The sequence below is a fragment of the Andrena cerasifolii genome, chromosome 7 (genome assembly GCF_050908995.1).
Source record: "Andrena cerasifolii isolate SP2316 chromosome 7, iyAndCera1_principal, whole genome shotgun sequence".
Taxonomy (NCBI): Eukaryota; Metazoa; Arthropoda; class Insecta; order Hymenoptera; family Andrenidae; genus Andrena; species Andrena cerasifolii.
The window spans coordinates 11034315-11058948 of NC_135124.1; the positions used below are offsets into that span (position 1 = coordinate 11034315).

Consider the following 24634-nt stretch of genomic DNA (forward strand, 5'->3'; position numbering starts at 1 on the left):
ATAGGAAGTTTCCTCGCAGAGGTTGCCCCTCTGACCCTTATCTCGACGGCGACCCGGTCGTTTCGACTGCAATGTAACATTCTCCTCAGAAGTAACAGCCACCTAATGCATTTAACGGTCTCTGCACGGTATCGCTCGCCGTTTCACGGTCGTTTCTCTTCGACCCCGAAATTAGTGGGGCGGAAAGATACGCGATTCCCGGATATTCCCGGTAAGTAGTGGGCAACAGCCTAAATACTCGCGCGGTTCTGAAATAGGAGCAGCACGGGCTACGTCGAGGGAGAAAGAGAGGATTTACGGCCACTTTATTTCTCATCAGACGGTGAAAAAGAAAGCGCGCGAAGTAGAGGGCGGCCGAAGATCCGAGGAGAGGCACAGGGGCTGGCAAGCTGCTCACGGTGAGCCTCGCGACCGTCCGGGTTCGCCAAAAATTTATCGTCCAATTTATTGGTCCCGCGGCTGCGTCCGTAGTTCGCCTCGGCAGCTCGCGTTTCGGATGCCGTTTCCAAGAAACTGGGCCCATTCTGTCCCGAGGAAATTGATTTTGCTCACGAGACTGAGACTCAAATACCTGGACGCGTTTCACCTTTAAGTGCACTTTTCGTTGAATCTGCAATGAACAGAGACAGCTTGGTGGAGACGCCAAGATTTATTCTCTCCTCGGAAGCAACGATTCCAACAATGCATCGCACAGCTGCACCGCTTCGCCCATGGCAATGCACAATAAGATGCACTGTTTGCCTACATGGACGTGATTAAGTTTCTAATCGAAGCATTCTCGATTACGCGGCCAGCCCTGTAGCCCCTCTCCGTTGCCGGCCAGAGAAGGAAAGAATTTATTCGTCGTAATCAGCAGGTTGGAATCCCAGCCGCCCACTCCTTTATTATTTGCTCAACGTTTAACGAACTCCGAACGTGTACGTGACAAGTATATCCGCGGCGGAGAGTAAATTTCTCCGAGATCCCGAGGTCTGGCGTTCTGACGTTCCGCGGAACGGTAAGAACTCTCGTTTCCCCGGCTAGGTCACCTCCCTCTTCTTATAAATCATACTTCTATTCGGTTGGTTAACCCGGGGGAGCCTTTGCCGACCCTCACCGCCCCACAGCCCGCGGCCATGTTTATGTGCCATTTGCCAGGAAAGTGAAATAATCGTCGTCGTTGCCGGTGTAGCCGTGGGTCGTCAACGTTCCCGCCGTCGTTCTCGTCGTCGTTATCGTCGATCAGCCGCAGAGTTTTCTGCCGCTCTGCCCCAGGAAGGAAGGAATAATCGTCGCTGGTAATTCGCGGGAAATTCGCGGAAAATTCGCGGAAAATCCGCCCCGCTGAGCGCTCGTCGGCGGAACAGATGCATTTTAGCGGCGCCAACGGTATTAAACGACACGCATTAATAAGTAATTTAATGACCAGTCGCCGTGCGTTCATAATATAACGAACGGCTGGATTAGCGCATCATATTGCGGATTCATCGGGGATGACCGCGAGCGGGCGATGACGGAATTCTTCGGTGGACGCGGCGAATCGTTAAACGCGGCCGCATTAACGAGCACCGGTTCGCGCTGCGCGCGGAATATAGAGCCGCGTTATTATAAAAGTGTTAATGTTGGCCGCGGCGCGGCGGCGATATTAAAGCCGAAACGGCGTATCGGAATTCGTTGTACATAGGCCCGCCGTTGGAACCCGCCCCGCCACGCCGCTATCGACAAAACTTTCTCGTCGTTCTCGGAATGGCCGAGAGGAGAGCGCAAAGCCCTCGGACACGATATATTGTGGTCGGATCGACGTGTGCTCGTCGGATTTCCATGTTCAGGAATTCCGTAGGAATCCGTCCGCTGTCTCATTTACCGCCATTTCAGCCAACTATCGCCTACCCTTTTTTCCAATGCCGTCGTCAGCTACCTTTTCTCCTTTTTTGGCTCTCGTGTACGAAACGCCAACCAACCACCCTGTTCCTCTCCGTTTCTGTTTCTTCGGCTGATCGGTTTACTCAGCCCGGGACTTATCTGGCGCGCGACACGACGCTGTTAGAAATCGAGAGGGTGAAAGCGATATCCTGCCGTGACGAAGCAGTCGCGCAAGGGTGCGGGAATAATTTTCGACGGGCGGAACGGCCGTGAATCGATCGGCAAAATTGAATATTCTCGTTAAGAAAATATTTCCACAGGCTCGACCGCGCGGATTAAGCCGGCTTTGAATCTCAACACCCTCCCGGCTACCCTCCACCCCCTGCCGGGCTCAGAGGGCGAAGCCTCGACTGGTCTGACCCGTGCCTGCGCACCGACGACACACGTTTCAGGAATTTTCAGGAGGTATTCGTTTTACGGCAGCAGTTCCATGTAGGTAGACGAGGTGCAGTATATTTGGAATACCAGTTCGTTTAAGATGAATAAAAAATTACAGCAGAGGATGTTTTCACAGCTATGATGTACCTAGTATTCAGGGGTTAGTAATCGGCGTCACATTACTTCGGGGTGAATATAATTATCGGGATACAGAAAGCAAGGCGGACTAAAGGCATACGTTCGCATAAACATGTTTCTTCGTTCCCTTATATCGAGTTCACCCCTGAACTGGCGCGCACATGTTGTCCCGTGCCCTGTATATAGGAATCTCGCAACGTTTCGAGGGTAGGTACTTGTGGCCTGCAGCGCTCCACCCTATCGCGACCACGGACTTGACGGCTGATTGAAAAGTTAGTGCGCCCCCAATCTGGAAGATGAGTCTTCGAAATTAAATCACTGCCTTCGGCGGGGTGGGTTCGTTGGGGATCGCGCAGCGGGAACCTAACAGGGATCGTTCTGGCATTTGTCTCGTGGACCATTAGACCAAGTTGGGGTTTGCTTCGACCAGCAACGCTAAACCTCCCTTGTCTGGCTACAAAAATGATATTCAACTGAAATAACGTCAACCCCTTGGTTCGATGCACCGACCCTCGTGTCCGAGTGCACTCGCGAGTCAATAAATCCTTTAGCTAAATCAGAAAACTTGGTTCGTGGAAAGTTGGTGTTTCGTCGGCTGGAACGATGGACGGCTTTCCGTCCGATGACACGAGGAACTGGCGACGATGATAGGTGGTGTGCGTGTCAGGGTGCAATTTGTCCGAAACGGTTTGGAATCGCAACGGAGGGGACCACCCGGGTCGATCGCATTAACGACATTTTTACGTGATAACCCGGACTGCACGCGACCTTCCATTGAAAGGGATCCCTCCTGTGAAAAAGAAGACGTCCCGGCTGGACAAAACAGCCCGCGGCGACGCAATTTAGTTAATCAGATTAGAGGTGTAATTAGCGGATCCAGAAATTCGAGCGCCGGGAACGTATCGACGCGCAGCCCGGGCGAATCCCTCGGACGACATAGTCGCGCGGGTAATTAGCGATCGCAATTCGTTAATTATACGCATTAACGAGGGCTGTGGGCATCGGGGCGGCCGGTGATGGATCCATGGATCGCGTGGGCAAGGGAACGCGCTGGTAATTAATTGTCGTGGCTGGAGAAAAAGCACGGACACTTGCCGCCGCTGCGTCTCGATGTTACTTCCGGCCGAGGAAGAAGCGCGATAATAAACAACGAAGCAATCCTACGTTTTTCCTCGAGACTGCCGTTCATCTTCGGGCCGTGCCGAATGCTCGCGTGCTCGCAGATCGATTTCGCGTTGATGGTCAAGAAGATTCTGCGTGGATCAACGCAGACACTCGACGGAGGATTTGTTCCCTTCTTCTCTCGATGATGTCGAAGGTGTCCGGGCGCGTAAAGAGGCGAGAGGATTACGGGTGCGGGAGGCCGCTCCTTTCCGTAATTAAAATCTTCCTCTTTCTATATTACGTGAGAAAGAGTCGAACGAGGGCGCGAAGCACCTCGTTACAAGAGTTGTCCGCACGTAGGGCCCCGGCGAGAAAGGGAGGACATTCGGTGTCTCCATTATGCGAGGGTCACGCGTGTTAGGCCAACATAATATGCGACGGGGGCCCGTTCTCTTAGTTGGCGCGCACCACTCTGTCTCGAAAGGAAAACTGTCGCGATGCGAGATGAAAAGCCGTGTTCAGAGGCGGCTAGATCGCCACGGCGCGGCGCGTTCTTACGAAAACGAGAACAGAGGGGAGAAAAGGTGGGCGCGTCTTCGGGACACGGGGACAATCACGGAAGGAGCGAGCGCCTGGGCGGGGGTCGTTAAGTAAAGTAAGCTACGACCTCGTTATTTTCTTTTCGGTTACCTGCAAGTGTGGAGGTGCTGATGCAAAAGTTGTGCACGCCTCTGTTCCTCGGGGCTGGCGGCGAACGCGCGGTAATATTTTAACCGGTCAAGAATCGCAATGATGAAAGGCACACGAGAGGGTTCTCCGACCTCCGCGAACACGCGGCGAAGTATCATTCGCGGGGGAGTAGCTGGCTGCTTTCTTGATTTTCCGAGGATAGTTTTTTGGTAATCAAGAGGCACGGCTGTGTCTCGCGCCAAGTTCATGCGCAGCGCGAGACGGCCGTGTCTGTATTACGTCGTGCAGGATTTGGAAGAATCCTTCGATCATCGAATCTCAATAATGGTTGAGCCGATTAAGTTTTGAATGGTCTTAATGGATAGCTTCGGTTTGATTTACATGAGAAAAGTGAATTAGTGTTGCTAAACTTTTCTTTGTTTCTTGTCTCAGTGGTGTCTTGTCTTATTTTATTATTTATATCAAGACAATTAACATGTTTCGGTTTCGCAGCGCCAAGTATTTTGAATAAAATATTTACTGCTATTGAAATATTTATTTGTATAAAATAAATATATATCTGCTTAATATTATTTAATACATTTTTTGTTTGTATAAATAGCCATTGTTATAATTGGTGAAATTTGTATATATCATTAATTTTGTAAAGCTAAATGTAGCACACTAATAAATTTGCGACAGTTTTTTTTCGTTCGTCTGCGCGCGCGCGTATACTTGGCGCACTTTTTTGTACCTTTTTTTTAAAAAAAGGTAATTTTGTGGTCTCTGACTACACGGCGCTGGATTAGAGTGGTGGATGAACAAGGTGGGAGAGACATTTCCCAGTGACCACTCGCACCGTAAACGGACGCCACGTCACAGCAATCCTCAATTAAGATTTAGACCCTCGATCGGCCGAAAGTAATCGGAAGCAATCCTCCCTGTGTGGGGGGCTGCGCGAGACATAAAGCATCCCAGCACCTACGCTTCTGCCCCGAGAAATCAGTCGGCGCGGTGGTTCGCAGGCGGGGCCAGAGGGGCGACCGCAGAAGGGACGGCAGAAACGTCGAACGGAAACTGCGAGCAGACCATCTCATCCGCAGTGCGCTTTAATCAATGCTAACGATCCGTTTATTATTCGAAGGGTCGAGGGAAACCGGGGGACAGGGATGACCTTTCGACGGACTTGCGAGGGTCAGTTCCCTCCTGCAGGCCGATGAAATTGCGTTACCGCGTCCAGGCGGCGACAAACTGGCTTCGCTCAACCGACACCCGCACCCTCCCCCGTCGCCAGCCTTCAAAGGAGCACGGTCATGTGGATTGGGATGACTTCCAGCGGCGGTCGATCGGTGAAAATCGACGATAAGTCCGCGCGCTTTACGTCCCATTTGTCGAAAGTCGTCTCGGAGCGGAGGGTTATTTTAGCGGGAAGAAAACATTAAGCGACTCCGGGAGTTTGCAGAGAATTATCCACGGAATGCTCTAGAAGCAGCTTCCGCGTGCTAGGGGGGCATTCATTGGTTTATTCGAAGGAGTTCCTTCGGAAGTTAGTCTTCGGGGAAGTCTATACTCGGGCGGCGAGTTGCCACGAGAAAATTGGAACGGGGCCACTCGTCCAAACGCAATTAAAGTTCCAATGCGGCTGCCGCTGATTTATGGATCGTAAAGAAGATTCGTTGCTCATCCCGATAGTTCCCTTCGTTTTATTGTAAATAGGGCCTCCACTTTGGAGCCTCCTTCCACTCCCGTTGAATTTTCTTCCCTGCCACCTCGGATCTCCGCTGCACCCTCTATCCTTCTGCTGAACGCGTTTCACGTCCGCCGTTCCACCTGCCGTGCAGTTGCACGGGCGTCGAAACAATCGCGAACGCTTATTGCCAGCGATAACGCGACCGGCTCGCGTTTGCCGCGTAGAATCGCGCGGGGATGCGCGATGCACGCGGCCCTGAGTGTACTCAACGCGCGCGTACTTACGGAGCAGCGGGTGGCGGCCCACAAAGACGCCGCAGTTTTAATTACAATGCAATTTTCTTTGCAGTGTTCGTCCCTTTGAAATGCTGTTAGACTTCCACTCGAATACACGAAGCAATCACGTGCTCTCGCGGTCCACAGTCTCGTGGCGATGCAACGCGCCGCGACGTTTTGATCCGCGAAGATTAAAGGGGGGGCTCCGCCCTTTTCTCTCCCTCGTGTACGTATCCCGCTGTTCCACAACCCCCTTGTAACTTTGCTGTGTCTACCGCAAGTGCGCAAATATCCCGAAGACCCGCGACTATTCCGTGCGATCGTCTTCGGCTTGGAAACGGGGGAGAGTTGCTTCAACTTCGAGCGACCATGTCTCCTTTGTGGAAATACCATCTTTTATAGGTCGATAAAGGGAACAAAGAACCGAGACTGCACTTGACGGCGAATGTCCGATAATGGGGGCCATTTACCTCATACGAAGCTCGTAAATCAACCCTCCATCCAAACATAACACGACCCTTCAAAACTACCGCATGAAATATTAATTCATCGCGAGACGAGATCGAGAACGGGAGCCGCTGCGGTTCGACAGATTTTTCTCGGGCCGCGTTGTCAGCTTCCGACTCACGCGTTAAATGACTCGATTCCGTATCGCGTTATTCCCTCGCCCGGGGCGATGCTTTATCACACGGTCATCGCTTCCACGCTCGTCAGCTTCTCGTGTACCACCCCCCGCCGGCCGAAATTCCGTGTAAACCCCATTTGCGATCCAATTCAGCCTGATAAATTCCAGAAAACGTGCGAGTCACCGGCGGGATGGGTATCTGGCATGGGGAGGACGCAAGAACTATAATGGATTATCGGCCGAGGGAGGCTGATCGGTAATCGAATATCAGCCGGGGTTAAAATCCATCAAGTCTTCCTCCTCCGTCTGTCGACGCGACAAGTTACTCCCGCCTTTTTCTCCTGCAGCCACCCTGGTCTCTGCCGGGTCATTCCACGCGAAGTCGGACACATTTCGGAGTAACATTTCGGATTTTGGTGCAACTTGGATATGTTGCAGTCTTTAGGGGTAAATAAACATATCTCGAAGGATTTTTTGAAACGTCAAAAATTGTGGATGTTACAGCTCTTTGAAATATAGTGTTTACTATTTTTCCAAAAATTATAACTGTTGAACTAACAATCTTTGCGTGAGAAGGTTTTTAATGTTCTTCGCGAATTAAAGGGTTAAAAGTACAATTGGAATTAGCAAAGATGATTTCACAATCTTTGCGTGAGAACTTTTTTCGTGAATTAAAGGGAATTAGCTTCTTTCATACATGAGTCATGTTTATGGGGGGGGGGGTGTGTGTTTATATACCCCTAAAGACTACAACATATCCATGTTGCACCAAAATCCGAAATGTTACTCCGAAAAGTGTCCGACTTCGCGTGGAATGACCCTGCCCCGAGCTGCAGCCTTACTGTTATCTCGCGCGATCACGGTGTTCGCTCGAATGTTTCATTGCGCGTGCCTAATGCCGCGGTTCGTTTCTCGCGGGGCAGCAGACCTCCCTGGAAACTCGGCTTTTTACGAGGATCGGGGGAAGCTCCTCGCCGAGAAGGAAACGAGCCTACGAATGCCGAGTAATTTCTTTGTCGTCCTTTAGAGACGGCGCTCCCTATATAGATAAATCAAGGAGACCTCTTAAGGGCGGCGTGATTCAGCGGAGCGCTTTTGTCGCAGCCAAGTGGTCCTTCCTCTTGGCTCTCGCCCCCGATACTTTATACCCTGGCTCGGGAGGACGCTGGGAATCGAATCTCCGCGACTCCTAACCCAAGCGTTCGCGTACAAATTTTTCCACCCTGTGCGCGGCTAATGATCGAACATCTTTAGCCGTGTTTGCCTTTTTCTTCGACACACCGCACGCGCCGATTACCAGGGGATGATCGATGACGATGGAAAGTTGGGGCGCGCCGAGGACGGCGGAAGTGGACAGCGTTGCGAGAATGAAACATTCGTAACGTTATTGTTTGGCGAAGCCCGCCGCGCCCGTTGTGAACGCTGACGTTCCCATCCGTCATGATGTCGTCGGGCATCCAGCAGCCTTTCAGCCCCCATAGAGGCACCATCGGCCCCATGTGCGCGCGATGCGAGCGTAATCGTGCACCAGGTGCCTCGCTAACGTCTCTTAACGAAGGACACAACCCCCGTCGCGCTATTCGTCCTCTCCCTTTCACCTGCCCCTTCCTCGTTTCTTCGCTTTTTTCTCTCCTTTCACCCGGGACAGGCAAGACACGCTCGCTCGAAAGCGGGGATGGGAAAGAAAGAGAAAGAGAGTCGAGGCTTCCCTTAACAAGCATTGAGCAACTCGCCTCGGTACTCGGGACGTAAAAGGGACTTTTTGCTTGTTAGATTGTTTGCTCTCGTCGAACGAGATGGCAGACGATTCGGTTTTTTAGCGGGGTATAACGCGTCCGTCTTCTTCGAGGAAGCTTTTTTGTCGATCCGTTCCACAGCCGATCGGATCGCAGAGGTCGTGAAAGATCGTGTGATCCTTCGATAGCGTCATTAGATACCCTAGTCAAACACCAACGTAGACGGGACCGTCGCGGGGGAAAAGTGTTCTCGAATAATATTTATTCGTGCCTCAAAGGTTCGCCGATCCACGGGGTCAGATCTGTGCGACGCTTTTGCTGTCGAGGAGCTAATTCCTCGAACAGCAGCGACACGGTGTTAATTTAATCTAAAACCAGAGGCAACGACGCTGTTTTATTCCCCGAGCTTCTCGTCGATATCTCCAACAAGCGGCCCAAGTATCCGCGCGGATATCTCGCCAGATTTTACAAATCCTTTGGCCAAACAAGTGGCGAGGATCTGGCAGGTGCCATTTGCCATTGAAATCCTGCTGCCATTAGAGACGTCCGATCTAAATCCCGGTGGCATTTGCGCAACGGATTGTCGTCTTATCCACGCGTTTCCCTCCACCCTGGCCTTCTATCTGCCTTCCTCTCGCTCCCCCCCCAAAGCACGCACCCTCCTACCGTCCTGCTTCCTCGTGCGTTCGCCCCTGTCGGTGCATTTCGGTCTTGTTATTTCACTTGCCGTCCCTCCGGTGGCCGGTCGACCGGTTGCTCGCCGCGACGTAGAATTTCTCATCGAGCGTTACCAGCGACGAACGTTACCCTGTTAAGATCCGCAAAGCAAACACCGCCACGCGGATAAGAGTGTCCTTCGGGGGCCGGCCAAGGATAACAGAGACCTTTAAAAGGTTCGTGACGTCCTCACCGGCTGCTCTCCGTGCGGGCATTTTTCGAATTCGATTTGCCCAGGTTCCTCCACTTTTTCCACCAACCATGGACCACACTTGTCGAGCTCCAGTGTTCCAGCGTGTGCCTCAGTGTTTGCTCGCTCGTCTGCGGGTCATCGTTTAGAAAAAACTCTGAAATTACCTCTTTCTCCTGAGGGACATCCAAATTTCGCAGATGGAACACGCTGGAGACGCTTGAAGGGCGTCCAAGTTTCTTTGTCGAAGCAGCAGTCGCCGTTTCGCCGCTCGATCGTGCACGGAGCACCGATCTTTGACGCGGGGATTCCTTTCGCAAGAGAATAATGGGATGAGCCTGGAATATCTCGTGGAACCGATGTCAGCGAATCTCGTCTGCGACGCGGCTGAAAGAGCCGACCCAGCGACTTCGGTTTTTCTATTTACCGCGTGTATCGAATTTTCGCGCCCCGTTCTCGTGAACCCATAGACAGACGCACGCACGATTTCCTCTCCCATTCATCCGCGCGTCCCGTTCATTCAATTTCCAGGCTACCAACGGGCGAACGAACGCTGGATCTTCTCCCATTGCCGACAGCGCTTTTCAATCTGACTTCATCTTGTTACGTATTCAATTAGTTCGCGAGACTTGCGCATTGCGCGGATACATCCTCGATCTGTTTCCCGCTGCCCCGGCTAGAGGTGGATAAAAGGACCGGTCGGGAGTAGAGTCGGCAAAAATACGGACATAATTTAAATTTTTATCAGCGGTAGTGTATACCGAACCGCGATTCAAGCCTGGGGAAGATTGCTCGGGGCTGGACTCCTCCGCGGCTGAATCGAAAAAATCCTGCATTACCGTAATAAAACTCGTTACTCGCGTAAACCGAGCCGAAGGATTTCGTTCACTCGTAACAACGTGCCATCGTCGAATCCACCGCGATGTATCCGTGGTCGGGAAGCATCCGTACGGTGAGGAACGCAATCTTTGTCTGACGAAAGAAGAATAGCAGGGACCAACGAGGTTGAAACGATCAGGGGAGGGTACGATACGCACGATCATCCACCTAATCTGTTAATTGCGTGATTTTCCATCCACGGGAATTGGATGGTGCGGAGTTGGTAGGGTACTTAAGCGTAGCTTAAAGGAATTTCACGGTACTACGACGAAGGTTGGTGGTTAAATATCGCCTAGTGTGACGCGAATCTGGGTTCCTCGTTGATCCGCCGGCAGGAACCATGTTTTGGACGTCGCAGCGTCGAATGCACTCCCGCGATCCGCACGAGACCTTCTCGCTCAGGTTTTTCGTGGCGCTGCGTGCCCTCTGCTCTGGCCTCCCTCATTTTCGTAGATGCGATGACGCGAGAGAGTGCCGCGTGTCCCGCGATGATTATTCGGAGTGATCGGGGGATGGTCCCCGTCACGGGGCAAACTCGACCGTAAGAGATTGCTCGGTCTCCGCGCCTGTTCGCCCGCTTTCCTAGCTACAGCCGTTATCCACGAGTTTTCCCTTTGTCTGGCCCTTTGGTCGCTACCCCTGCGCCGTGTCAGTCAGTCAATCAGCGGAATCTAGCGGTTCTACGCGCCCTACAGAAGCCCCCGCCGCCGTCGATATTAAAACGCGTCCCTTATCCTGTTCCTGTCCGCCTTCTGCTTCGCGCTCTCTCCCTGAGAGACGCGAGTCTTCGCGGAAGGACACACAGAATACTCCTGCATAGAGAAGCCCGTAGCTTCCGACATTAATGAATTAACGGTTCCCGTGACGTCTTTCCACGCGGAATAGCTGTCTATGGCGAAGGGATAATTGGCGGTGTGTAAGCTCGTTGCGGCGATAAATTATCGCTGCATAATAAAAGGCCGGTGACGCGCGAGGCTTTGTAGCGATCTAACGACGTATCGGCTGGGAATTGGCTGCTTTTTGTCATAATGCGCGGCTGGTTTATTCTGGAACAAAGCGCGGGACAAAACCGGCGAAGATTCTCATTCGACCGTTCAACCGACCGTCTCTAATTTGATTGTTGGGCCCGGGCCTGGGGGAGACGGCATTGAGACAGGTCAGCCCGCTGTGAAAATCGGATACACCCAGCCCCCGTGATCTACTCCCATCCCACTCTTCAAAGAGAGGAATGGAAAATCCAGTTATGATTTCGTGCGAGTAGAATCGTTGTGTGTTTTTGGCTCGCGGTTAGCTACGAATGACGCTCGTCACTCTCCCGTTAATACTTGTCCGGCTGCGAAATCGATTGGTAACGCGAACGATAAATTCGGTTTCGGGACAATCACGAGTGTAACGATCGCCGTTGTGCGGTATCGTTCGATATTGGAGACGGTGGTTTAATTCGCGCGGTCGCAGGGCATTCTACATGCAGGTTGCCTGGAAGGTGAACATCGACGGCTCGACGTCTGTCCCCTCCACCCCGAATCGTTGCCTTCCGTAGGATCAAAGATAAAGGAGTTATTAAAGACGCGAAGTCGAGGCGACCGTCGTTCTACATCTGGAAACGTAATCTTCTCACGGTTCACAGAGACAGACGCCAACCCCCCTTCGTTCAACTCCCTTTACAATTTAGAGAGCCACGGTCGAACATGGTCGTAATGAAACGGTCGGTCACTTCTTTCTCGATAATATTTGTCACGGACCGCTGCGCTCACCCCCCACGAGCTCAGCGAGCGGAATGAAGTTTGTTACCTGCCTTTATTTCGTGTTTGGACGCGGAACTTTGTTCCGGGCGCGTTTGCACGGTAACCAAGGACCCCGGTGGCGAGACCAGACGACCATCTACGTCCTGCCAACTCCTTCCACCCTTCTCTCTCTCTCCTTCTCTCCTCTCTTCGCTCTCTTTCACCCTCCCTCTCTCTTATCCTTTTGTCTTCCTCTTCCGACAAGTTCCTATATCCACCTCCTCTCTCTCTCTCTCTCTCTCTCTCGTTGCTGCTACGGGGGAAAATATTAGCCGCGGGCGCAGCAGCGTTAAAGGGGAACGGCTAAATTAATAATTCGCAAATTGCCAAGAGAAATGCTGCTCGTACTTGAACACCACCCCCAGCCCTCCCGCGGCGTTGCCCTGTTCGCGGGCTCGCGGCGCTTCGCTGGCCTCCGAGGGGTGGAACTGGGCTCGCCGGGACACTCTGTCGACGTTAAACCGCTACTTTCAACAACTACTGCCGATTAAATAGCCAATTAGCCTCTCGAGCTCCCGAAGAAGATTCGTTAGCATTCTTGGTAACGCTGAAGCATCGGTCCATTAGCCGGCAAGCAGGGATTTACTGGGCGGCTTTTCATGTTCTTCCCGAAGTCTCTCGGAGACCGCTTGTTGTTCGTCGTTGCTCGGGATTAATTATGCTTGCATCGGGTATTATTATCAACGTCGCAGCTCGATTTCTCCGCTGTGCCGAAGGGGAACAATTCCCCAGCGGAGCGCGCCGTAATCAATATTATTTCTCCGCCCGGTTGGCCTTTCTCGCCGGACGACGGCCTAGCATAGTTTCGTGGCCGGGGCGATAAATTGTGGGCCCAGCACGTGTGCAACGTCCGCCCCGATTGAAAAAGGAACGCGGTAACGAGACGATTTCGCCGGCGTCGCTAATAATACTAATCGCAGGACTCCTCGCTGCGCGAAGGTGGTCGTTTACTCGCGAGACACCCCGTGCATCGCGCGAAACCGATTGCTCGGGATAATTTTACTGGGCAGCCGTAATTGCTGGGCCCCTGTCCGCGGCCCCGGCACGGGCCCCCATCGACCCCGCTGCTCCGCGACCAAACTTATTATTGCCAACGCAAACAACGTCATTATAGTCTTCCGGAACGGAACTTTCGAATAATCTGTTAATATTTATGATCCCTCGAGAGCGGGGTGCCTCGCCTTCGGATACTTCCTGCGGGTAGGCAGCTACGTTGCCACGGGATTGAATCTCTTCTGACTTGACAATTGCTTGAAACTTACTTGATTTTGTATGAGGAATCATCCCTTGATTGTTAGTGCGGATGGCAATGAGAAATGGGTTGAGATATAACGATACGAAGCGGAGGAGGCACTGGTCTCTCACAAATGAGAGCTGGTGAACAATGGTGGAGCCTGATTTGCACTAAAAGTAGATTACTACGTTGCATCGTTGACAGGATATTAAAGGTGTAGGGTATTGCCAGCGGCTAGTGCACGGAGGAACCATTAATTCTGAAAGATATTGTGCAGCAGAGTCATAAATAACAGAGGAAAAATACGTAAGAACGGGACGCGTTCGGGACGCGTTGCCTCTCGTATACACCGGCAAAAGGAAAAAGACTCTTTCACGCGAGCGGGGTATAATATCCGCCTGGATCGAACGGCGCGCGGAATTCGGACGACTATCGTCCCTCGGGCCCGCGTATTCTTTAGAGAACAGCACAGTAGCCTTGCTTTATTTCCACTGTGCGCGTGAGCGCAGTCGATCGAGCACGCGTACCACGGGAAATTGAAGGATGAAGATAAATGAGAAGTCTGACGGGTGGGACTATCAATATCGCCCGGCTATCATACACCCGGGACACAACCATCCAGCCACCTGAAGCACCGAATCCCGTGGAAATGATCGACTGCCGGTCAGTCCCGTTCACATGGCCAGTTCCGTGCTCCACCAGGCCCAGTTTTCACCTTGTAAGTATCTGCCGGCGCGGCGTGCCTTCGATCCTCGGCGAAGATTAATCCTCGCGTCGCGTCGTGCGGAATGATCCCGTTCCCGTGCGAATATAATTGATACAAAATCGCGCGTCGATGGCCACGGTGCGTTGCGTGGCACGCCTTTCTCTTCAATTATATGTAATAATGGCGGTGCCATGTAACGGCGGGAAAAGTGGCGTGGCCAAGCGTATTCAGGCCAGTCTCGCGACGAAAAATATCCCTCGGCACGATCTTCCCCGCGATAACTGCGTATCATTTCGTTCTGGTATTAGTCTGAATGAGTCGAATGCTATTGACGCCCTTGTCGAGAATCTCAATTATTGTAATATATTCCAGATGAATACCGTTTTCAATCAACACGGATCTATGCTTGATTTGTTACTTACGAATGATCCTGAAATAGAGATTGCGGCGACTGTGGATGGTCTTCTTGCGTGCGATAAATACCATCCACCTCTTGTCATTAAATTGTGCTTTAATGTAAGGTCAAACACACACCTCTTAAAGTCTTCATCCGTTGTGTGTGAACCATTTACCTACTTTAAGTATTGTATGTTTTTTTGTATGCGCTGTGTATTGCTATTTCTTTTTTCTTTTTGTCTTTTTCTCTGTTTTTGCTCTTGTACACTAATGGGACTTTATCCCGTATATATTATAATAATAATAATAATAACTGCGCGCCTTCTCAGCCTGGACGGATAATTTCGGCGCACACGTGGTTAGGGGGATCAGGAAAGGGATTTTGGGTTAAGGTTCGAGAAAGGCAGTTTAACGAGGCCTACGAGGTAACGAGACCGAGCGCGGGCCCTTTCTTTGTCGGTGGCGAGGGCGAGAGGATCGCTGCGAGACTGCCGAGACCTCAGGCGGCTTCTCAACATGTTAATTGTATATTTGAGGCGAGGTGATAAACAAGGCTGCGTCGGTAGCTCGCTGCTGTGGAGTCTTCATTACAGCTGGCAATATATAACCGCGGCCCCCAAGGGCCACTCTCGATGCTCCAGAAGAAGTTATGAAGTCCCATATACCCGGTGACCCGACAATGCAGTTACGAGCGCACTCGAGGCCCGGCTCCATCAGCGGAATTTCATTCCAGGTCAAAAACTTGATCCTCCCCGAGGGCCGATAAATGCACCGATTACATGATTAATCGACCAGCGGCTTGCTTCCCTTAATTCCTCCGGCTTCGTTAAGCCTGGCCACGCTATCGCCGCAGCAGCCTCCGCTGAGAAATTTAATATGCACGATATTAAGAGCGAGTCGGTATTGTCCACGGACGGAGCGGGTCGCGGGAGTACGCAATCTCGGCAGAAGCGAGATTTTTACGGCCCTCGGTGAGCCGTCTAATCGTGGTCATGCATCTCTCGGCGCTGGTCGTGCCTCGCGGCGTGTTCTGGATAAGGGCTCGAACCGTAGAAAAAGAAGAGGAGCACGCGTGATCTCGGGTGCATCGTGAAAGCGTCTCGTGACGCGCTCGCATACGTACACGGGCCGATCGATTGGCCTTCGGGGCCCAGGAGGTGCGAACCGGTTCCTCGGTGGCCGAGCCGATTTTCGACGTGGAATTCGGCGCCAGGAGACGACTTCCTGCAACCCTCCGTGGTCGTTTCACGAGCGGGGTTCGCTCTGGAACCGTCCGCTTTCCCTCTGCGCAGGCCGAAGGAGGCTGGCTGCCCTTTATCCGCGAAACAGAGGTAGACAGGGACTCCCTGGCACGCCCCCGCGGTGTCAGATTTTATTTATCGCACCGTGGCTTTTTGTTTCACGGTAAATATCCTGGGCATTTAAGAGTAAGACGTTGCCCGATTTATGGTCCCTCCTGGCCTCAGCCTCGAGTTCCTCCTCTCACCCCTTCCTTCGTCGAGCGCCATTCACTCGTTTTCTCCACTACTCGAAGTGTAACCCCCCTTGGATCTCTCCCCTGTATCGGACTCCTCCTTCAACCCTCTCCTCTGCCGTCCGTTCGCTCGAGAACTCCATCGATTAACGCCGATTTGTTTTCTGTCGCTGTTTCAGATCAACATGGAGGCCGTCACGTCGACGGAGTACGACTCGTCGAATCTCAGCAGGAACTTCAATCAAGTGGGCTTCAACACGTACAATTACTCGCAGTTCGAGGAGAAGTACAAGCCGCGGCAGGTGTTCAAGTACGGGGACGAGTACCTGGAGTACGGTCGGAACTCGGTAAGGCTGGGTCCGAACGAGAGATTCGCGAGATTGTCCTCCAGGCACCAGGACGGCGTGGGGAAGCCCGATCAGAGGTACGCGCGGAGCCAGTCGCAGCCGGAGAGGCAGCACAATTCGTCCCACGAGACGCGCTCCAAGTCGCAGGACTCCCGCGAGCTAACCTTCTATCAGATCGAGCCGCCCGTCAAGCTGGAGAACGTGCAGCACCACTCGAAGGTGCACCGCTCCGCGGCGGACAAGTGCCAGGGGAAGAAGGAGCAGCTGACCTTCTACGAGATCGATGGGCCCGCGTCCCAAGAGAAGACGAAAGACAGCAAGCTCGAGGGCTGCAAGGACAGGGGCGACAAGCGGGACAAGTGTTGCGCGGGCCAAGAGAAGGCGAACCCGGCAAAGTACGGCAAGCAGAGCCATCAGGAACAGAAGGCGAACGCCCCGCCGAACTATCAGCTGAACAGGTCGCAGTCAGATCTCACCGAGTGCCAACTGCCCAACTACTACAGGCACCAGGACAACCCTTACATCGATCCACCAAAGTACAGGCAGTTCGACAGGCCGCCCAAGTATCAGGAGACACCGCCAAAGTCGGAGCCTCCACCCAAGTACTCGGAGGTGGCCAGACGGCAGGACGATTTCAAACGCGTGCAGGTGAGTCTATCCTAAGCTACTTCTAGATGACCCTCGTATACGAAATAACTGTTAGGGAACGGTGGTAGACTTCCTTCAGGGCCATTTTCTTCTTAGACGAAATGCATTTATTCTTCCGACACCCAAATTCGGTTGCACTTCCGGTTCGATCTCAGTTGCGCGGGCCATCTGCGGTAATGCGTAACGTTATCAATTCGACAGGAGGAGAGGTTGAAACGACAAGGAAGCGTGGGAGGAGGGAGCATAGGGATCGGTGGTGGCGGTGGTAGCAGCAGCGGTGGTGGTAACGCCGGCCGGGGGACCGGCTGTACTCATGGCGCCGAGACGCCCTCTAATCTGGCCAGTATCACGCCAACCGCGCGAGAAGCAACACGCGTCCCTCCATCGCGATCGCGTCCCCCGTACAAGCCCTGTGACACGCGTTGCTCCAACAACAACAACAACAACAACATCATCGCGAAGGAAGACGCTTACCAGGAGGTGACCGAGGAGCCGGAGGTGGTGTCGGTGTCTAGGTGTCACGCGGACCTGTCCAAGTCCCATCATCATCAGGGTCGTTCGCCCACCAGCGGTGGTGGCAACGGTAGTGGTTCTAGTGCGATTCCTGGCAATGCTTGCCACGGTGGTTCCGGTGTGCCGTGCGAGGCAGCGACGTGCGACAAGTACAAGGGTGCCGTGGATTCTCTGCTGAAGGCCAGCGAGGCGGTGCAAGGTCGTCTCTGCGAGAGATCGATGTTGAAGATCGAGAAGCCGTCCGCGAAGGCGATTCTACACGGTATCGAGGCGATCGGAAAGTGCGGGATGAAATCGGCGCAGGAGCTGGGAGGCAAGGTGAAGGGCCACGGGGATGTTGGTCACGGGTTCAAGGCCGAGAATATCAAGTACTACGGGGAGCTAAAGGGGTACGACTACAAGTCGTACGGGACCATCGACAAGCCAGCGGCGTCTGCCCACGAGAAGTCTCACTCGCACGTCGCCGAGAAGAACGGCCACGACAAGTGTCACTCGAAGACGACGTCCTCCTCGTCCGCTATGCAGAGCTACGGCCTGGCCAAGGTCGCTGGCGAGCGGCCGGCGGAGAAGGGCCTCTACGCCGACCACTATTATCACCGACCGTCCCACTCGAAGCCGCAAAGTGCGTATCAAGTGTACCAGGAGACCAAGTACTCGTACAACGTGAGCGGGGTGCCAGGGACGCCGGCGCAGGCCAGCGCAGCCGCAGCTTTCTTCGCAAGGTCAGTTACTCGATCCACCATGCACTATCCTACGTTGCTTGCGATCACGCGCCTGTCCACCTGTTTCCGCGTAGATTTACGACCATCTGCCTGCCTTTCACTCTTTCTCCGGTCATTGTTCCCCCTGGCCCATCTGTAATTGTCCGCCCCGTAGCTACTGTTTGTTTACGCGACGCGTCCCTTGGCTTGGCGGTTACTCCTTCACCTGGGGCTCGCTTCGCCCTGTGTACCATGCGCGAGGCACGTAGCTGGTAGCGTTACATTTTCTACCAAACTACATATTAACTCTGAATAGGCGTCTCTATTGTCGGACGTAAACACGAACTAGCTGTGAGGCTCGTTAAGGTCGAGCCACGTAGTTTCAGCAGTCTACCGTAGCGAAAACTGCTGGATACATGTTACTGTGCACGAAAACTTCGCGTCACGTTTCACTCAGTCACACAAGTCTACGTGTATTCTAAATCAGTGGTGAGCAACCTTTCGTCCGAAGTGGGCCACAAGTGAAAATCTGCTACTCTACGCGGGCCGTAATATTAAATATATAAATATCACTAATCCAAGAATTTTAATTTATGGGCTGAGTTTGTTTTTTTAAATTTGATGTAATATATACCTACATAGTATAATATAAACAGGTATATGTATATATATTTTTCTAATTAAATGAACTTAAATAAGCATTGAAATTTACTTAACGAGATATTTGATTCTGTATCTCATTAACGAACTTGACAATATTGGGTGCGATTTTCGAAACTGCTACTCTAATACAATTATTTAATCGTTCGTCAGCTAGTCGATTACGTCGATCACTTTTTAAAATTTTCATTTTCGAGAATAGTTCCTCAGACTCATACGTACTGCCAAATAAGCTTATTATTTGCCTGGAGTGGGTAGCTAGCAATGGAAAAAAAAATTTAATATTTTTTCATCACCCTATAATATAATACAAAATGATACAGAATTAAGAAATAAATTTCAGAATGCTAGTCTTATTGTTTTATAAGCGTTACTTTCCGGCTAATAAATTTCCATTGCTAGATACCCACTCCAGGCAAATAATGAGCTTATTTGGCAGTACGTACCTATGCGTGTGAGTAACTATTCTCGAGAATGAAAATTGATAAAAAGATCGTCGTAATCGACTCGATAACGAACAACTAAACAATTGTATTAGAAACCACTTAAAAGGGCATTAAATAAAGTACCAAATACAGTTTTCAAATATTTTTATCATAATTAAGTTAACAGAAATGAAAAAAATATTAAATAAACGTAAAAAAATATAAAATTATGTAACATTAGAAAGTAATAATTTTATCCTATTTTTGGCGCAAAATTTATTCCGGTATCTTTTAAGGTTCAAAAGATATATGCAAATGTTCAGGCGGGCCGCAGGTCAGCGGCTGGCGGGCCGCGGGTTGCTCATCACTGTTCTAAATGACGTGGCGGTGAGAACAAAATTTTCGCACTTTTCAGTACCGTTCGTGATATTTGCATGCACGTTCCGCCTAACATGTATACGAAAATTCTATAGCGCACGTAGACTTTAGTGGCTGACTATGCTTGGCTAGCACTACTGCAAACTTTTTCTCCGCGATACCACTATTTAGCATACATTTCGACTATGAATCAAATGAAGTTGGCTGACAATTCTCGCCCCTTCTTTTGTCGCATCAAGTATCGTTTTCCGTGCTCCTTAGGAAAAAATTTTTCCCAGAGAATAGAAATCTCGCGAATTCGCGGGCGACACTCCTGCGCCCCGCGCGCCCTCCTCTTTCATACTCGGCAGCGACGCGCGGCAATGAAAGGGGGGGCGGGCTGTTCTACAAGCGCGCACAATCGCGGATTCACAGGGAACAATTTCAAAGGTGGTTGCCAGGGGGATTGAAGTCGCTTTCCTTAAGACGTCTGGAGCTTTGATCTTCGGCACGCGTGCGTTTTCGACAGGCAGCCGCGGAATGAAAAGCGGCGGGCGGTCGCGTGAGCGCGTTCGGTCGAGCATAAATCGCGTGCGGTTCACACGGCAGGATAAAGCTCCTCCCCAGGATCTGTTGGTTCTCCCCTTAACCCTAGCCCCAGCCGCGACCGCGCTTGCCGTTTAATAAACCTTTCCCCGTAGCTGGTGGTTGTTGCGCAGCGCACAATGGCATTCCCCAGGTGTCGCGTGCTCGGGAGTTATCGGTGGAGAGCAATTGCCGGCTTCGCACTTTGTCGCCCATTCTGGTGCGTGGTAACCTGTTTCGTTCCTCCAAAAGTAGGGTAGACCGGGGCGAATCGGATCACTTTGTGTTTGACGGTAAAAAAAATACTAGTCGAACATTAAAAAAACAATTTTTTATTATATATTCGTGACCAGTACACCTTTGGCTTTAAGGTTAATAAAAATAAAATCAAACTTAAAAATGTTTCTTCTGCAAACAAAAAAACAAAAATTGAGAAATATCCCATAAATTTTAGAAAAAAACCTGAAATCTTCATAACAAAATCTTTAGAATGGACTTAAACAAATCTAATTTAATGACAGTGAAGTCGTGACACTACTCAGCACACAGATCGGAAGGATATTTCCGTTTTTTTCCGCCTCTATCAGCACAATTCTTGTGGCATCACTCTTCTCAGATAATCTTCTGAAAGTGGACGAATTAATTTTTCACCAGAGTAAATACAACGCCATCTTCTTAAGACCATTAATTTATTTATTTTATTCGTCATTTCTCTAAATTTAATTTTTATCACAGATTCCTTTATTCTTTTTTTTTGGACACCATGATCCCTGATTGCTGCATACTAACTATCTGTATATAAACAATGATCATATTTATAATCATAAAAATACTCAAAGGAAAATAGAGAGTGATCCGATTCACCCCAAATAACGTGATCTAATTAGCCCCATATATAACTATTTCAAAGGGTGTAGATTACATAAACTAATTATGATATAATAGTCTAAAATACACGAAATACTAAACTTGGACACCGTGCAAACTAATAACAATAAACACATTGGAATTTTCAAGCTTACTTTTTATTTTAAACACGAATTTACAGATTACGTAGGTTAGATTCGGACCAAAATTGTAACGTTCGCACGCGTCCATGTCACTGAAAACGTATGCCAGCTCTAAACAATGACTTAAAACAATTAACGTGCTTTTGCGGTAGGTGCGGGGGAGAGGGACGAGGTACTACGAACGATCGGAATGCTCATTTCTATCGCGATGTAAGAAATATGTACTAAATTCTTATTTTCATCGGACTCGCCCCGTGATCCGATTCGACCCGGTCTACCCTATTAATACCATCCGTCGAGAAATTAAGGATTCTCGATCGGCGCAATTAACGCCGTTCGGCTGATTTCTCCGGGTGGCGAACGCGAGGACGAGTTTCTTTTCCGAAAAAAAGACTGCCCCGTGGAATGTGGACGGTGTGTCGCGCGGTAATGAAAGGTAAATTCGCGATTTCGAAAGAAATACCACGTAAGGGGGGGGGGGGCAGGAATAATCGCGAAGAACCGCGAGCCTCCGCGGTAAAAGTTTCCTGGAATGCGTCCTCGTTACTTGGGTGACGATAAACGCTGGCGCGACTTGGTTCGCAATTCCCGCTCGATCGAGCTTTGAAAAGCCGTATAACTAATGTATCGTTAATGGATAGCGGCGTATAATGGTCCTCGAACGATCGTGCCCCGGCTGCGAATCATTTCAATGGACTCGTCGCGCTCAGGATCAGCGCGGCGCGGCGCCTCGTCTCGTTTCCTCGCGTTCTCCATAGCTCTTCCCGCGTCTCCGTTCCCTTATTCCATCGCGATTCTTTGGAATTGCCGTTCACCGTCTCGTAGGAAGTGGTCGTGCGACGAGAATTGAAATTAATCGCACCTCGACAATCCCCGCGATCTACCTGGTACTTCTTTGTGCGACTACTGCTTTCACGGCTGGACGAGACGCGCTCCGTCTGCGTCCTCGAACCACCGGTGGAAACAATCGATGCACAGGACGGTTATACATCCGCGGCGAATGTATTCGGGAACAGCCGAGAAACCCCAGCTTCTTCTGTCCAATATATCTCTCGGGGTTGCGATTGGTATGCGCTCCTCGAGTATCGCGAAGTGTCGTCTGGTTTTTTGCCACGGGATCTCGTTGGAAGTTCTCAGAATACGAGTGTCGTCCCGTTACTTTCGAACTTCATGAATATTCCCCAAACCTCTGCCGCACCGTGGCGGTTAAAGTGCGAGGAAGAGGAAGTACGAGTAGGTACGCGCTGCCCCCCAAAAGTCTGGGATCACTTACCGCTATGAATTTGTAAATTGCACATTGAGGGCGACAGACAGGAGCATCTCTGGTTCCCGTATATTTTTTCTCGCCAGTGCAGTAACTTCATTTCGGTCGAAAGAACTTGCTCCCGGTTTCCTAACGACCGTCTCTGTCCTATGGTAAATTGCAATAACGTTCAATCGCACGCGCAAACATAGTTCATAAAAAAGTCAGATGGTCTCGGGACTTTAGAGCGACAGCAAGTTTTCAGCTCGCTGGAACTCTTCCGTCCGCCACCGTCTATTCCCCGACGGGTTTACCAGGCCAGCCCGGGCGAAGTTGGAATTTCACAAGTTCGAAAGCGGCAGCCGCGGTCTCGCGACAAATAAAATTGACCCGCGGCTCGGGGGGGGAGGACGGGGCGCGAGACAGAGGATATAAGGCGAAGGTGGCGGGCCGAGTCCGCCCGTATTGTTGGTCGTCGTGATTTTATTGCCCCCTTTATATTGCCTTCGCACGCTCCTCCGTTTTTCGACTCTTCCTTATTCCCGCGGCCTCTTTTTATTCCCCAGTTCTTTATTTCACACGCGCCTCTGTCCCCGGGCAGCGAACGGTGCTCCGTTCGGCTGGCGAGAACGATTTTTACGAGGAGATTCGCCGATTCCCGTCTCTGTTTCCTGGGAATCGTGACATCGACGCGCGTGTCGCGATCGCTCGTAATCGTGCCCGCGACAAATAATATCCCGCGTAAACCTGCCGCTTCCTCGGGGTCTTCTTGCGCCACAGGTCCCACGAAGAGCACGGGCCCCGTTGCTCCCTTTCTCGTTCCACCTCCCCCTCGAAGTGTAGTGAATTTTCTCGAGCCTCGACGAGAGCTCACTGGCTACCATCATGGTTCTCGCGGCAGTCGGCGAGTGTCGTGGATATTGAAATGCAAGGTTTGCCCACGATACCCAGCCTAACTACACAGTGTCCGATGAGCGCATAATCTAGCAGGCATTCGTGACTCCGCGACGAGACTGGACGGTGAAAGAGATTCCGGGGAAAAGGAAGGAAACATCCGGGCTCCTCTGGCTTGAATGACACGCGTTATCCTATACATATTTATGTCCCGCGACGACGACTTTGTCTCCGTTTCGTAGAATGGAGCCGTGCGAGTCGGTTGAGCGCGCGTGCCGATCGTATCGCCGATAGGAAAGTGGTCCTTAATTGGACAGGTGACATTTCCTCTTCAGCCTTTCTCGCGCAATTCTTTACCCGAGCGAGGATCTCTTTGCCAAGAGACTCCTTCCTCCTTCTCTTCCATAGCTTGGTTTCTTCTTGTCAATTTTCAAAATTTCCAAAGTGACGATAGTCACAGCGAACAGTTGTTCCTCGCGGCAACGATATTCACTGCGCGATCGACTGGACCCGATGGGTGCTCGGGGTCCGAGGTGTATACGTCGATGACCTCGAAGGCCATGGCGCGGAGCGTATCCTGTAGGTCAGCGTGGGTTTGAACTCTCCGTTCAACAGGTAGCGCTCTCGTAGCCCGGGTTTGCCAGCGACCCGGCCCTCTCCATTATATTCATATCATGTAAATGTGCCCTACCGCCAACGGACTGCCTCCCATTTTCCACCCCCTGCGCCAGACCAGACGCGAACCTGCGGCAAACGGGCTGGCTCTGCGCGCGCGAGAGAGAGAGAGAGGCGCCGGGCGAAGGAAGCGGAGGGGAACGAACGAGGAGAAAATCAGTCTGTCGGACGAGGACGGCGGCCGAGGGGTGCGGGAAACGGTCGCATCGAGATGGGAGAAGCCACCTCTGCTTTGCATTTATTCTAATGGGATAATACTCGGTGTCTCGGCACCCGGACGTGGCACCTCGTTTAGTATAATAATTCCCCTGGAATACCATCGCGATACCACCGATTATCGGTCGACCCCGGACGATTTATATATTCTTTTCGTCGGGGAGAAGGGTAACTGCGCGCGGTAAGCCGCTTGCTCGCGCTAGGCGCCGAGCGTCGGCCGCGTGGGCGAAGCGCACGTAGACCCGTGTCCGTCTTCTTTTATAACGCCACGCCGTGTTAACGCATCGGCTATTAACTTACTCCGTATGTCACTGTACATACCTACACGCCCCGAGCGGCTATAAAGGATCACCGAAATCACGCTAAAAGCTTCCCAGGAATTAATCTTCTATTTAAACGAGACCCGCCTGGCGAGAGATGTACAGTGAGCCACGAAAGTATTCGAACGCTCGCTGTTAAAACT

At 51.4% G+C, this 24634-nt stretch overlaps 1 protein-coding gene across 3 annotated transcripts in view; it reads left to right on the top strand.

Annotated features, from left to right (window-relative positions):
• Positions 1–24634, top strand: part of LOC143371115 (uncharacterized) — a 297394-nt gene that overhangs the window by 81085 nt on the left and 191675 nt on the right. For all 3 annotated transcript variants that reach the window (XR_013085976.1, XM_076815997.1, XM_076815998.1), the window contains exons 4-5: positions 16077–16892; positions 17094–18127. Coding sequence is in view for 2 of the 3 variants with exons in the window: in XM_076815997.1 (XP_076672112.1) it covers positions 16077–16892; positions 17094–18127 (1850 nt within the window). In the remaining variant the exon portion in view is untranslated. The remainder of the gene's footprint in view (positions 1–16076; positions 16893–17093; positions 18128–24634) is intronic.